At 39.7% G+C, this 13,621-nt stretch overlaps 2 protein-coding genes across 5 annotated transcripts in view; one reads left to right on the top strand and one right to left on the bottom strand.

The window, feature by feature from the left end:
• Positions 1-7,285, bottom strand: part of LOC123506006 — a 12,917-nt gene extending 5,632 nt beyond the window's left edge. The window contains 1 exon segment of the mRNA XM_045257814.1: positions 7,136-7,285. Coding sequence (XP_045113749.1) covers positions 7,136-7,285 — 150 coding nt within the window.
• LOC123506248 (alanine racemase-like) overlaps positions 1-13,535 on the top strand; it is a 13,850-nt gene extending 315 nt beyond the window's left edge. For 2 of the 4 annotated variants that reach the window (XM_045258183.1, XM_045258182.1), the window contains exons 2-8: positions 7,787-7,971; positions 9,280-9,438; positions 9,715-9,824; positions 10,255-10,466; positions 10,848-10,957; positions 11,334-11,564; positions 11,974-13,535. In XM_045258183.1, coding sequence (XP_045114118.1) covers positions 7,800-7,971; positions 9,280-9,438; positions 9,715-9,824; positions 10,255-10,466; positions 10,848-10,957; positions 11,334-11,564; positions 11,974-12,230 — 1,251 coding nt within the window. In that variant the 5' untranslated portion in view covers positions 7,787-7,799 and the 3' untranslated portion in view covers positions 12,231-13,535. Of the gene's footprint in view, positions 123-7,786; positions 7,972-9,279; positions 9,439-9,714; positions 9,825-10,254; positions 10,467-10,847; positions 10,958-11,333; positions 11,565-11,973 lie in introns of all 4 variants that reach the window. The other 2 variants (XM_045258186.1, XM_045258184.1) reach the window with 2 other exon arrangements.
• The last annotated feature ends 86 nt before the right edge of the window (positions 13,536-13,621 follow it).

Below are 13,621 nucleotides of genomic sequence, written 5' to 3'. Positions count from 1 at the left end.
GTGTGTCTGTCTCTGAGCGAATCAGGTCATACAGTAAAGTGTGGGTATACAGCACGTTTTAGTGTTGTTTACGAAGGCTCTTCCTCAGTGAAATTCCTCGACTCTTCCGTATCTGATTAAAGGTAAAGAAAGGCTCTGTGATGCTTAACGTGTACATTGTCAAGTGTTATGAAAGTATGCAAGGAAACAAACTCGAAAGAGCTGCATACTATCTATTGGACGAATGGGAACAAGAGGTAATACTGATAATGCATGAAAATACTTGACTTTGTGCATGATAGTTTATCTACGACGCTTTTAGCCTACCCATTCGTTAATCAATTAGTTAGACACGTTTGCAGATAATTTTCTCCCTTACTTCTCCACATCAGACACACTTGCATTTTATCTGTCTCTCCATTCACACATCAATAATTTAAAACGTATGCAGGTAAACTTTATCCATCCGCCCATCCACCACCCAGTCATATATCATATTCAGACAGTCATCCGTCCATTCATCCACCAATAAAACACACGTGCAGTAACTCATCCATTTTCGTCCATCCATGCATATCCACTCATCGAACATCAATCAAACATATCTCTTCCATCCATCCATCAGTCTATCCATCTATTACACATTCGATCATCAATCTTGCATACACATCCACTCATCTCCAATTCCTCAAATTTTCATCTTTTTCAAGGTGGAGGGAGTAATTTAGCTATAACTTCCTGTTTTCCAAGCACAGCAACAAGTTGATAGATGCAGCAATTTGGTTCTTATTTATTTTATTTTATTTTATTTACTTATAGACACTTGTAGAATTTTATGGGAGCTCAAGTGTGTCTGAGTGGCGTGCTTGATGTTTATTCAGATGTTGAGCAAAGATGTAATTTGGTTGTCTAATTTGAGGAAGGAAGTAGTATGTACGTGCATGTTTGTGTTTATGTCTATATATATATATATATATATATATATATATATATATATATATATATATATATATATATATATATATATATATGTATTTTTTTTCTTTTATCGGTGTCATTATGTTTGTCTACCAATTTGTCTTTGTGTTTTTTTATCTATTTATTTATCTATATCTATATGTCTATCACGTCAGAGATAGAGATTAGGGACGTGATCTTAAAAATTCATTCTTTCTCTGCTATCTATTGCATAACCATAATCACGTTTATATTAAATTTTATAGCTCGGTAAAAAGAACACTTCATGATTTTCTCAGAACAAGGTGCATAATCTGAAATTCAAGTTCTTTCCTCACTAAATAATCTGGTATTTTATAAACACCAACAAAGTTTTGAAGACTCAAATGACAAAAAAAGACCTTCCTATTATTTTTTTTTTTTCAGTGCACACGCAAGCAAGTTTCACTAATTTATCTCATAGTGGTCCAAGTAATAATAACAAAAAAAAAAACTTCAAAGTAATGATAAATGGACACATAATCGATTGTTCTTTAGTAAGTAGGTCAGATAATTTCGCAAAAATATCACAGGTGAATAAGATGACTCGTTGGGATACAGATGCGATGATTAGCTGTTATCTGTGTGTAGCGAGATGGCAGATACCTCCCCCCCTCCTTCTCTGTCTGTCTGTCTGTCTGTCTGTCTCTCTCTCTCTCTCTCTCTCTCTCTCTCTCTCTCTCTCTCTCTCTCTTTTTTTTTTATTTTTTTTATTTAAACATAATTTATACAGAAGAACATGTACCCAAAGGCGCACTGTCGTGTGCTACCTATTCTAAGGGTACTACAATCTATTTCTCTACAATATTTACAAGACTTAAAAATAGATAATATACAAGATGGTCAGCATGTAAATGGAGCACTGTTCTTTTCACTTCACTAGCACTATTCACGCACTGCACTACACTGAGTGTCACGTCACAAAGAGTGTCAGAGGAGTTGGCAGTGTCTGTCTCCACTTATGTGCCATCAGTTTGACACTGTGTGTGTTCATCTCCTGGACGTGAGGCACCGCGGCCGTGAACAAGTTCCACATCCTGGAGACGCGTCCTGCGAAGGTGCGTTGATGCTGACACCCGTGGGATCGCGGCACCTCTACGGCGTCACCACCATTGAGCACCGTTCTCGTGCTCCGTGCGGTGACTCTCAGAGGATGACGCAGCCCTGCCAGATGTGGCACTCTTTGCACCTGTGCCTTATGGAACACTACGATTGCCGCCACATCTCTGCGGTGTTCCAGTGAATCAAGGGGACGCTCAGGCTCTGGGTGAGGTGGTATTGCAGCATCTACTAGCCGTATGGCGCGGCGTTGGATGCTGTCCAGTCTCCTTCTGTGTGTGGCGGCACAGGACATCCAGGAGAGAGCTGCGTACTCAAGGTGGGGCCGCACCTGTGCCTTGTACAGCAGCAGTCTCCCCTTCCTGTCGAGGAAACTGGCGATCCTTCTGAGAGCGGAGATCCTGTGAGAGGCTTTCTTGGCAATGGATTTGACATGGCTGTCAAACCTCAGCCCTCGATCCACCTCCACTCCAAGTATCTTGACGTCATCTTGGAGTGGGAGAGCAGCAGCGCCAAAAGACAACTTTCCTGCCATTGCTGCCATGGCAGCAATGGCAATCTCTCTCTCTCTCTCTCTCTCTCTCTCTCTCTCTCTCTCTCTCTGAAAAAATAAGGATCAAGTTTTTTTTTCTCATAATCCAACAACAGAATTTTACATCATCCTCGTAAAAAAAAATAATAAAATAAAATAAAACCTCTTGATAACCTGATTTGTTATTTCGGTGGTCTTTGAGAATTATCTTAATCTCACCTCATATACCCTAGGGCTTTATCTATGCATTCCTTTGTCTAGCCTACCTTACCGTACCGCTTCCCCTGTTTCTTCCTTCTATTTATATTCTACCTTTACATCTCATTTTTCTCTTTTTCATTTTTTTTCTTTTCATTTCATCTTCATACCTTCATTCGTAATCTTATCCATGTTTTTTTTCTCTCTCTCTCTCTTATTGTGCTTTGCTTCTTTACAAGTTTTTATAAGGAGTGGCCTGTTGGTTGGTTTAGGCTTGGAATGCCGCTCACCACAACACGCCCTTGACCTTGCCCATAGGGAAGAGAGAGCCGTGAATGGTGAGGAAAGAACTGACGAATCCGTATTTTAATGTTTTCTTTACAATCAGTCAGAACATGTAATCGTTTCCTCTGTTCCTTATATCCTTGTACTATGCGCAATATATTGGTACCAGCAGGTGTGTGGGTAACTAATAAGCTGGCAACTCAGGTAAGATGTGTTCATCAACTGTTGCTCTCCACGAGGATGTTGTGTAATAGGTATTTGGCAGCAACATCCACAAGGATACACTCATATATACTTGTCATGATTTTCTTGCAATATTGTCAGCTAGTTGTGTGTTTGTATTCTTCCTCCTCAAATTGTTATGGGTTTCACTTCCATCCTTCTTCACTTATTCTTTCTAAGTTTTCTTCTTTCTCCCTTCCTTCATTCCTTCTTCCTTCATTCCTTCACTTCTTCCTTTCTCTTTCGTGTATATACCGTTCATCCTTTTCATCATTTTTTTTTTCTAGCTCTTCCTTCCTTCCTTCATTTCTTCTCTCTTCTCTTTCTTCTTCTCTTCCTCCATTATTGGTACCACATATTCTTCCTTCGTTCGTGTTTTATCTCTTCTTGCTGTTGCTTGGGTTACGACACGCTAATGGTTGGCTAGATGAGACTTATTGAACGTAACATTTATACGAGGCAATTTCACAATGTACCCGTATCTCTCTCTCTCTCTCTCTCTCTCTCTCTCTCTCTCTCACAGGATTCCTTTAGCATGCCTCACAACCAGTCTATACTCTATGCGGACCATCGTATTCTAGTCTAGTGATAGGCGTGGCTTGTGCAGTCCAATAGGAGTAGTCTGGTGCTGCATGTCCCTTTATTGATTCAAGTCAGCGAAGGCACTGCACGACCACTGGAAGCCTTCATTGACCTCTCAAATTCATGCTCCGGAATGATAAAGTGTAACCTTGCTCGATAATTCAGTAACATGCCACCTTCTCTTTCACTTTTGTTGCTTTTTTGCCACAGTCTTGCTCCTTGCTGGTCTACTGACAGGCTTGCAAAACGTGAGATTAACTAATTGATTCTTGACAGAGCAGAGGAGTGGAGATTGAGACGCCACGTTGAGTAGAGTGGAAAGAGGAGTTGAGTTCGAGTCAAAACAGGAAGTGCGCGCACACACACACACACACACACACACACACACACACACACACAGAATTCATATCTCTTCTTCTCTTCCCTCCCTTCCTTTCATTTCCTTCCCCTCTTCCTTCCTTCATTAATCGTTGTTCCACTTTGGCCACTTTTTTTTTTTTTACTCCTTCGATTAAGTACACACACACACACACACACACACACACACACACACACACACACACACACACACACACACACACACACATACACACACACACACACACACACACACACACACACACACACACACAAACACACACACACACACTTAAATCAAACAAGTGATGATTGAACGTTTAAAGAGGAAATATTCTTGGCATATTAGAGGAGTGAAGACTGAGACAACGCTGAAGTGGAAAGAGTCTGGAGATCAGAGGTGTGAAGATCATACATTAAACACTGTGAAAAGACTTAACAGATCAAAGAACATAAAACTGAGACAAAACGCAAAGAGTGGAAAGACTCTTAGCATATCAGAGAATCCAATATTGAGGCAAAACGTTAAGCACAACGGAAACAAAGGCTGATTCCTTGACTTAGGTTCTTCTAAGGCATGGGTTCTCAATTTTTTTTCCTTGTTAAGAACCCCCCCTAGAGTTATAAGACCATCTATCTACCGGAACCCCCAGTAAGCTGACATCGAACAGAATATTTATTTAGTGACTGACACTAACTCAATATGCAATGGTACTGCAAAGGATATTATTAAATCAGCCGTCTAAATACCCCTGGAAATGCTCTTGCGAATCTCTGAGGGTTCGCGAACCCCACGTTGAGAACCCCTGCTCTTAGGTTAAGAGATCAGTGTTCTAGTATAGTTTCGAAGGGTGGTATTGAGATTGTGCCTAAATACTGCTCGCGTAAATATCAATACTGAATCACCCACCTTTATTTTCCATAACATATCTCCATAAATCCCTCCAGGTCCCACTCCAGCACATCAACAACATTAATATTCAGATAACCTCCAAGTGAGTAGTGATACTTGATACCTAAACATTTCGTTATCCTATCTCAGGACCTGCTGCTATGGAAGTTATTAGGCATTTTGAAGGGTACTTTCATGGTTTTTGTAATAGTTTGATAAGAATTCCGCATCATCAATGTGAAAAACGCACATTAAAAAGCCAAATATTTACTTTGGCTTGTGAAAGAAATCCTGGTGAGAGTTCGGGTTTTACATACAAGTAAAACGAGAGGACAACACAACACAAGTCTGTTTACGTGTAGCTTCTGGGAAAGCGCAGGTGCATGGCAACAGCTATTAAGTTGTTTATACTATTGATTCATGCTAAGCCTGGAAGAAAAAGAGCGCAGGCTTGTAAAAATATCACCTCGCAGAAATGTAAACAGAGGTGTTCGATGCATTATGAAGGGAATACATGCGATCGACTTGCAGAAGCTGTAATATGTTGGAGATATTAAAGAAAATATCTATTGTAAAGATTAAAGAAGAAAATAATAACCCCGTATTCTATTCAGCAGCCGTGGATATTAACTAACTACATTTCCTGTATATCGGCCCGATGACATTATCTTATGAACTTTTTACTATAGAACAGAGAAAGTAAGATGTGGCAGCTAGCTGGAGTGTGGAAGGAAAAGGAAAATGAGATGAGTTAATAGTAGGAAAGGAGGAAAAGATGAGGGATAAAGAGGAGGATAATCAATGAGATCAGATGAGGTAATAAGGAGCTGTGGGATCAGAATAATAGACAGGAATTAAGGACTTAGAAAGAGACGAATAAGCAACAGCAACAATGATGATAATAATAGGAAAAATGTGTGTGTGTGTGTGTGTGTGTGTGTGTGTGTGTGTGTGTGTGTGTGTGTGTGTGTGTGTGTGTGTGTGTGTATTTACCTAGTTGTATTTTATAGGGTTCGAGTGGGGCTCATAGTGTCCTGTCTCCATATCTCCATTTATCAAATTTTTCTTTAAAGCTATGTACATTATGTGTTGTAATAACTTCATCACTCACTGCGTTTCTATTTTTCCACCGTTCTATGTGGAAAACTATTTTCCAATATTCTGCACACACTGCCTCTTCCTGATCTTCTCTGCATGTCCTCTTGTCCTTCCAGCTTCATCTGCCACCAGCACCAGGTCTTACTTGTCTATCTTTTCAATGCCATTAACTATTTTATACATTGTTATTAGATCCCCTCTTTCTCTTCTATCTTATAAGGTTGGCGGTCCCATTTCCTTCAGCCTTTCCTCATATTTTAGGTCCTTTATTTCCGGCACCATCTTTGAAGTTATCCTCTGGATCCGTAATAATTTTCTTGTATCTTTTTTCAAGCTCAACGACCACACCACTGATGCATATTCCAACTGTGGACGTATCATGCTCGTATAATTATTATTTTTTTTTCATCATACCCTTGTTCAGGTAGTGAAATGCCACCCTAACATCAGCCAACATTTTATTCGTTGTTCCAAATATTTTACTTGTGTGTTTTTCGGGGCTCAGCGTTTCTTGTATAACCACTCCCAGATCTTTTTCCTCTTTAGTCTTCATTATTTGTTCCTCTCTCATCAAATAGTTCCATACTGGTCTTCTCTTACTCTTTCCTAATTCCATTACGTGGCATTTCTTGGCATTGAATTCTAACTTCCACTTCTTACTCCACTCATAAATTCTGTCTATATCTTCCTGCAGTAGGAAACAGTCTATTCGGGTCTTAATTGTTCTTAACAATTTTGCAACAACAAATAAATTGTGTGTGTGTGTGTGTGTGTGTGTGTGTGTGTGTGTGTGTGTGTGTGTGTGTGTGTGTGTGTGTGTGTGTTATTGTACTGTACTGTACATGTCTATTATCGTAACATGTACATTTTTTAAGCAAGTAGATAAGACGAACAAACTGCAACATTGCTGCCTATAATGTCATTGTTTTTCCAACCGCTGAAGCAAAACTCTCCCCCGGCTTGCGCCCAGCCCCCAGGCCCCCAGCTAGACACGTGCATGGTGCGATGAGTGGCTGGTGTGCTCGGGAGTTTCCGCTACCCAGCACGCAGGTGCCTTCAAGTGTCTGGCCCGTGGAACCTTCCATAGGGACCAATAGCAGCGCCCATGGGAAAACCAAACGTGTTATCCCCTTTAAGCTAAGCACGATGGATGCCATGTGTAGGAGAGGAAACTATGCATAGACCATGAACAAATCCGATCTGCGCTTGTCCCTACCTCTCTCCCTTTCAACCTTGTCGCTTCTCGGCTCCTCCCCACTACCTATGTTATCAAAGGAAACTATACCTAGGGGGAGGGGAAAAGCCGTAAAGGGGTACAGACAAGGGGGAGCGGGAGGCGCAGGCCACCATGCCGCCCTATTGATCGCTGGGGTTGCTGCCTCGACCTGCGACAAATGAAATTTAAGTCTCCCAGGAGGGGTTGGCACTGATAGCGTCCTTATTCTAGGTCACGGTCTAGGAACTTTCGAGGAGTTGAGGGATTTTAATGAGGGTTAAATTCCACTTTGGCAACACTAAATATTGGTGATGCTCATACAAATAAGAAAGTATGATTGTTGCTTGATAAGCTCATTTTATCCTCTCAGACAGTGCTGACCAATGACTGGCGGAGTGTGCATCATGGAGAAGGCGCAGCAGAAGGCAGTCCCGCCTTCTGCCCTCGCCGGCCAGGCCCTCCAGCAGCTGCGCCAACCCTCCTGTATCCTTGTCAACCTGGACGCAGTGAGGCACAACGTGCAGGTGCTGAAGGGCTTGGCGGGACCTAACACAGGTGAGGCCCGGGGCGTCGCACGGTGGGGGTGGGGGCGGGGGAAGCAGGACTGGCATCGTGCGATGAATGTAAAAAAAAAAAAAAAAAAAAAAAAAAAAAAAAGGTCACAGGAGTGTCGTTCGCTGTTGGCAAACCATCTTTTTCATTCAGTAAACACCTTTTGCTTGATTTTCAAATGTAACAGTGGACCGTACGTACATTATCAAGCAAGAATCATTAAAGTTAGGGCTCTAAGGGAACGCCCTATCTCTTTATGAACTTTTATTTTTCATCTTGTAATTGTTCCCTTCCTTGTCTTTTTTTTTTTCGTTAATTTCTTGTATTTGCAGTTGAACAGCATATTTATATTCACTTGTTATTAGTGTTATTCTTGTTTTCTTCTTTCGTTTCTTTTCAGTCATTCTTTAATTTAGCAAAGTAATTCTCAAGTTGATATAATTAAGGTTATTTCGTAGTAACATTGTACCGAGATGTCACGCTGGTGTGGACAGGAAACATTACGCAATCGTCTTTGAGCGGCCGTGCGCGCGCGCCCACAAACACACACACACACACACACACACATGAAGAAAACAGCTGGCTTGGTGACCAGCAAACGACTGGAAGTGAATGACACACACACACACACACACACACACACACACACACACACACACACACACACAGAATTATCTTTAATAACAGTAGTAGAAGTAGTAGTAGTAGTAGTAGTAGTAGTAGTAGTAGTAGTAGTAGTAGTAGTAGTAGTAGGAAAAATATAAATAATTAGTATTACTAACTAGATAATTAAATAAATAAGAAAATAAGCTATTAGGTAAGAACAAAAATAGTTAGATAGATACTTAATAGATCATCATCACATTCAGGTGATTGAAGATGTTTACATGAATCCCCTTTAAAGCAAGTATATATATATATATATATATATATATATATATATATATATATATATATATATATATATATATATATATATATATATATATATATATATATATATAAGAGAGAGAGAGAGAGAGAGAGAGAGAGAGAGAGAGAGAGATCACCTGTACCTATACATTAATTTACAGAGAGTAATAAAAGCAGTCAAGATGATTAAAAATAGAGGGAGAGAGAAAAAATGTGATGTGTAAAAAAGTATATTAATTAATTAATAAATTAAAGAAAGACTCCAATATGATGACATTGCCTGCACCATCTAATCATGGTGAGCAGCAAAATAGTCATGGTGGTGAGAAGCTTAAATTGTCAGAAAGTGGTCAAAATGCTAATAATTGGATAAGATTGAGTTTTTACCTATTCTCATAGGTATCATGGGCGTTGTGAAGGGCAGCGCATACGGCTCAGGTCTGTTGCCAGTGGTGGAGGTGCTGCTTGAGGAGGGTGTGCAGGAGCTGTCTGTCGCCACTGTGGGGGAAGGAATCCATCTCCGCCGGCATGATGTCCAGGTCCCCATCACTGTCCTCGGTGAGTCTCTTGTGTCTGCCTCTGTGTTCCATCAGTGCTTGCCTGCAAATAGTATAGCACAATGCAAGATTATTCACAGGTGTAGACTAAGTTCCTCTTTCTGTGCATTCTGCCAGTGCTTCTCTGTAAATAGTTTAGTATGGCATAAAAGATTGAGATAAGAATATATATATTGTATAATTTGATACATCTCTAATACAGAAGTATCAATCATGTATTACATTCATTTAGACATGTTCAAACATCTAAACTGATGATATTTCATACATGGTACAGGTAACCTGCTGCAGTTTGAGGTGGAGGATGTGCTGAAACACAACCTTATCCCAACTATCAGCTGGGCTTCTCCTCTCACTGCTGAGCCTGCTGACAGCCTCAAGTACCCAGTGAGTACTGCTGGTCTGTCTCTTATCTGTGCTCCTTTACTACTTAGTTAATACCTTTTGCTAGGACAATATGGCCGTATCACATATTCAATCTTCTTTTCTTCAGAAATTGATTTCAATAATCAGTCCAGAAATTATCTAAATCTCTCTTGGTAATTGTTCTTCACAGTCTCAAGCTGTGTCTCTGTGTCCTCTTTCACTTGCCCACTTGAACATAATGGTGAGAAAAATAGGAAAAATAAGAGATGCTACTACTCATCACACCTACATGTAGAAGTCTTTGAAAGGAAAACAACTAGTATGTATTTCCACCCTAAGGGAAGCTTCAATATGCCATCAAGCTTACATGCAGCACTCCTTGTATGAAACAGTATCTATTTCCACTATTATCCTCATCCATAAATTTGTCTAATGCTCTGTGAGTGTGCAGGATGGGTCTTGCCTTCGTGTGGCCATCAACATAGACACGGGCATGTCCAGGTATGGTGTGCAGCCTCAGGACCTGCCAGCACTTGTCACCACCCTGGATAACCTCAATGTCACCATTGCCTCCATGTACACACACTTCCAGGCAGCCATCAATGAACCAGAGAAGAATAAAAAGCAACTGGATATGTTCCTGGAGGCAACTGAACCATACAAGTATGTAAGCTCAGTGTTGGCATGCAGTATTGTGTTAGCAGCAAAGTGTTTAATAATGATAATAGTTTTGATAATGATGATAATAATAATAATAATGATAATAATGATAATAATAATAATAATAATAATGCTACAGTGCTTATATAGAGATCTGATCTTGTCCAAAGTATAAAAGAAAAGAATATAAGTTTTAAAAGATTAGAAATACTATCAATTATACATATGTATCTGTACAACTTAACATGAAAAAAAAATCATCCATATCTCCAACTTAATGATGAAAAATATTAATGAACACATATACACCAGACTCAAATTTAAACAGAACCATAAAAAGTTTGCCATTATTGTGACTTCTTACTTGGCCATGTGTTCTGCCAGGCTGCGACCTCTAACTCGACATGTGGCGGCCACCACTGGCTGTGTTCAAGGCCTTGGCACCGACCTGGACTTCATCCGGCCAGGAGGAGCAATCACTGGCCTCAGCTCAGGTGTTTTGGTCTAGCTGGGTCTTGTTGAATCTAAAGCAGTCACAGTCTTTATTTATTTTTTTTCTTGTGGTCACCTGCTGCCTTTCTTTTCTAGATCCACAGTCTTCTTTGATAATGCATTCTTGTGATAACCTGCCTGCCTGCCTTTCTATTGCTGTGTCTGATGGTCTGCAGTATTATTTGGTAGTTCTTGTGGTTATTTGTTGCTGGATCTGACAGGCCACAGCCTTTGATATTTTGTTCTTGCATTTTGTTGTTGTGGTCATCTTGTATCCTATTGCTCTCAGTGGTAAAGAAAAAAAATCACCAATAGCTTATACAAAATATACTGATAAATAGTATATGAAATATGAACTTCCCTCCTCTTTTCCCTCAGGCAGTGATGAGGAAAGTGCCGGCCTGTTTGCCAAGTGTGGTTTCCGTCCTGCTCTGTCAGTGGTGGCACGACCCACATTCTTCAAGCAACTGCCTCCAGGCCGAGGTATTGGGTACGACGCCACCTACCAGACTACCGATGATGAGTGGATTGCCAACCTCACCACAGGATGGTCAGATGGTTTCAGCCGTCGCCTTAGCAACACAGGCGCTGTCAAGAGGGTCAAGACAGGTCAGCCAGTGAGAAGAGAACACTTGCATCAAACCTGTCATAATGTTCTGGCTCTTTGACAGAAAAAAAAGAGAGAAAAAAAATGGAAAGAATTTATAGTGATTAAAAATATACCTAATAACCCCAAATATCTAGCTGTATAAACATCAAATATTTGAATGAATAATGGTATAGCCAGGACTTATTTTAGATAGTTGCATAAACAATTCATTCTGCATATCCCACGTTAGAAATGTAAATTTTTCATGATAGAAACTAGAAATACTTTGGAAAATTGCAGAAAAAGGAATTTTTTGCTCTAATTCATGGAAATACTTTATGGAAAGTACTGGAGAGAATTTTGTGGAGATTTTCCACGTTTTTCTTATAAGATCAATATTCTTTTCAAAGCTTGTGTTGATCTTCCCAGGTGAACTGTGTCCCATAGTGGGTCGAGTGTCCATGGACTCCATCACTGTCCGCCTCCCAGAAGCTCCCGCCGAGGATGATGTGTTCCAGGTCATCTCAGACGACTTTGACGAGAACACCTCCGCCGTGGGTCTGGCGCGGATCCTTGAAGCAGCTGTGTACGAAATGCCAGGGAACTGGTCTACCCGGCTGTCCAGAGTGTACATCAAGAATGGCAGCATAGCCAAGGTGTACCACTCCCTGGACTATACATGCTAGGGAAGCCATGGCCAACACTCACTCTGCTTGCCTTTCGTATGCTGCCACTTTTGTAACTTCTACACAAGTTACTTTAGTACAGCTAGAATTAATGTAGAATTAAACTATATTGTTATTCAGTATTAAGCTATGATGTTGAATCTATTTTTTTACACACACACTCACACACACACACACACACACACACACACACACACACACACACACACACACATACATGATAGAAATAGAGAAAGTTGCACACATTGCTACCAGTGATATCTATGTTGCTTTTACATTTAGAAGAAATTACTCCTACACAATTGTAGCACAAATGATGTTCCAGGTAAAGCTTATCCACATTATATTACTTGAAAAAAAGCATAATATATACATAACTACCTGAGCACTATGATATTGTTAAATCAAATTATAGTGGACTATCCTGTCCAGTTTATATTGTTGACCGTACAGCAACATTTTGATGACAGCTTCCCATTGGATTGAAGAGGTAGTGTTATGAGATAAGTCTTCAGATGTTTCTTTCTCTTCCTAATACGTTAAAGTCCTTCCATGTTTCTCTTAAATAATCATTCTATAAACATTGTTTATAATGAATCAATTCCAACTTTAAATGAGAACATCCATAATATATTTCTATGGATATTTTTTCTAGTACAAGTTTTTTTCTTTTTTATAATCTTTATTACTACTTCATTCATTACTTTTAAAGGAAAGTAATGGTGTTGGTGAATAGCAACACCAATAAAGCACAAGGCTTTTTGGTATATATATGTTTTTCTAATATTATTACTGTTTATTCTATAGGGGATGTATGGTTGTGTCCCTTTCTGTATCTAGATTTGTTAAACAACAAAAAACAACTTTTACATCACCTAAGCAGGGCATTAATTTTTTTTAATTTATACCATGTGGGCTTTTCACGGGAATTTATGGGCTAAAGGGGATACTTTTTATGGTACCTCCTATCTCAAAGCCCACCCACTAGGAAACTGTTGCCCCGAATGAGGAAGCCTAACCTACACTTGGACCGTGGACAGGATTCGAACCCCTGCGCTTGGAGACCCTCGGATCCCAAAGCACGCATGGTTCCATGTAATGTAAATAAGACCAAATTTTCAGTATTAAGAGTATAAAAGGGTACATTATGGTGACATTGCTTAGGTTAGGCTGTGAAAATATATCCAAGCTTTGTGATTGCAGTGCAATACAGTATTTATAATGGTAAATGGTGCTTGCATTTAAGCGTACAATTGTCAACATTATTTTACAACAGGGGAGATCATAATAAACAATTAACTGTGATCTGAAGTATTCTTTTTCTATCTATCTATCTGTATATATATATATATATATATATATATATATATATATATATATATATATATATA

The sequence above is a fragment of the Portunus trituberculatus genome, chromosome 19, assembly GCF_017591435.1.
Source record: "Portunus trituberculatus isolate SZX2019 chromosome 19, ASM1759143v1, whole genome shotgun sequence".
NCBI lineage: Eukaryota > Metazoa > Arthropoda > Malacostraca > Decapoda > Portunidae > Portunus > Portunus trituberculatus.
This window is presented reverse-complemented; position numbering and strand designations above follow the sequence as displayed.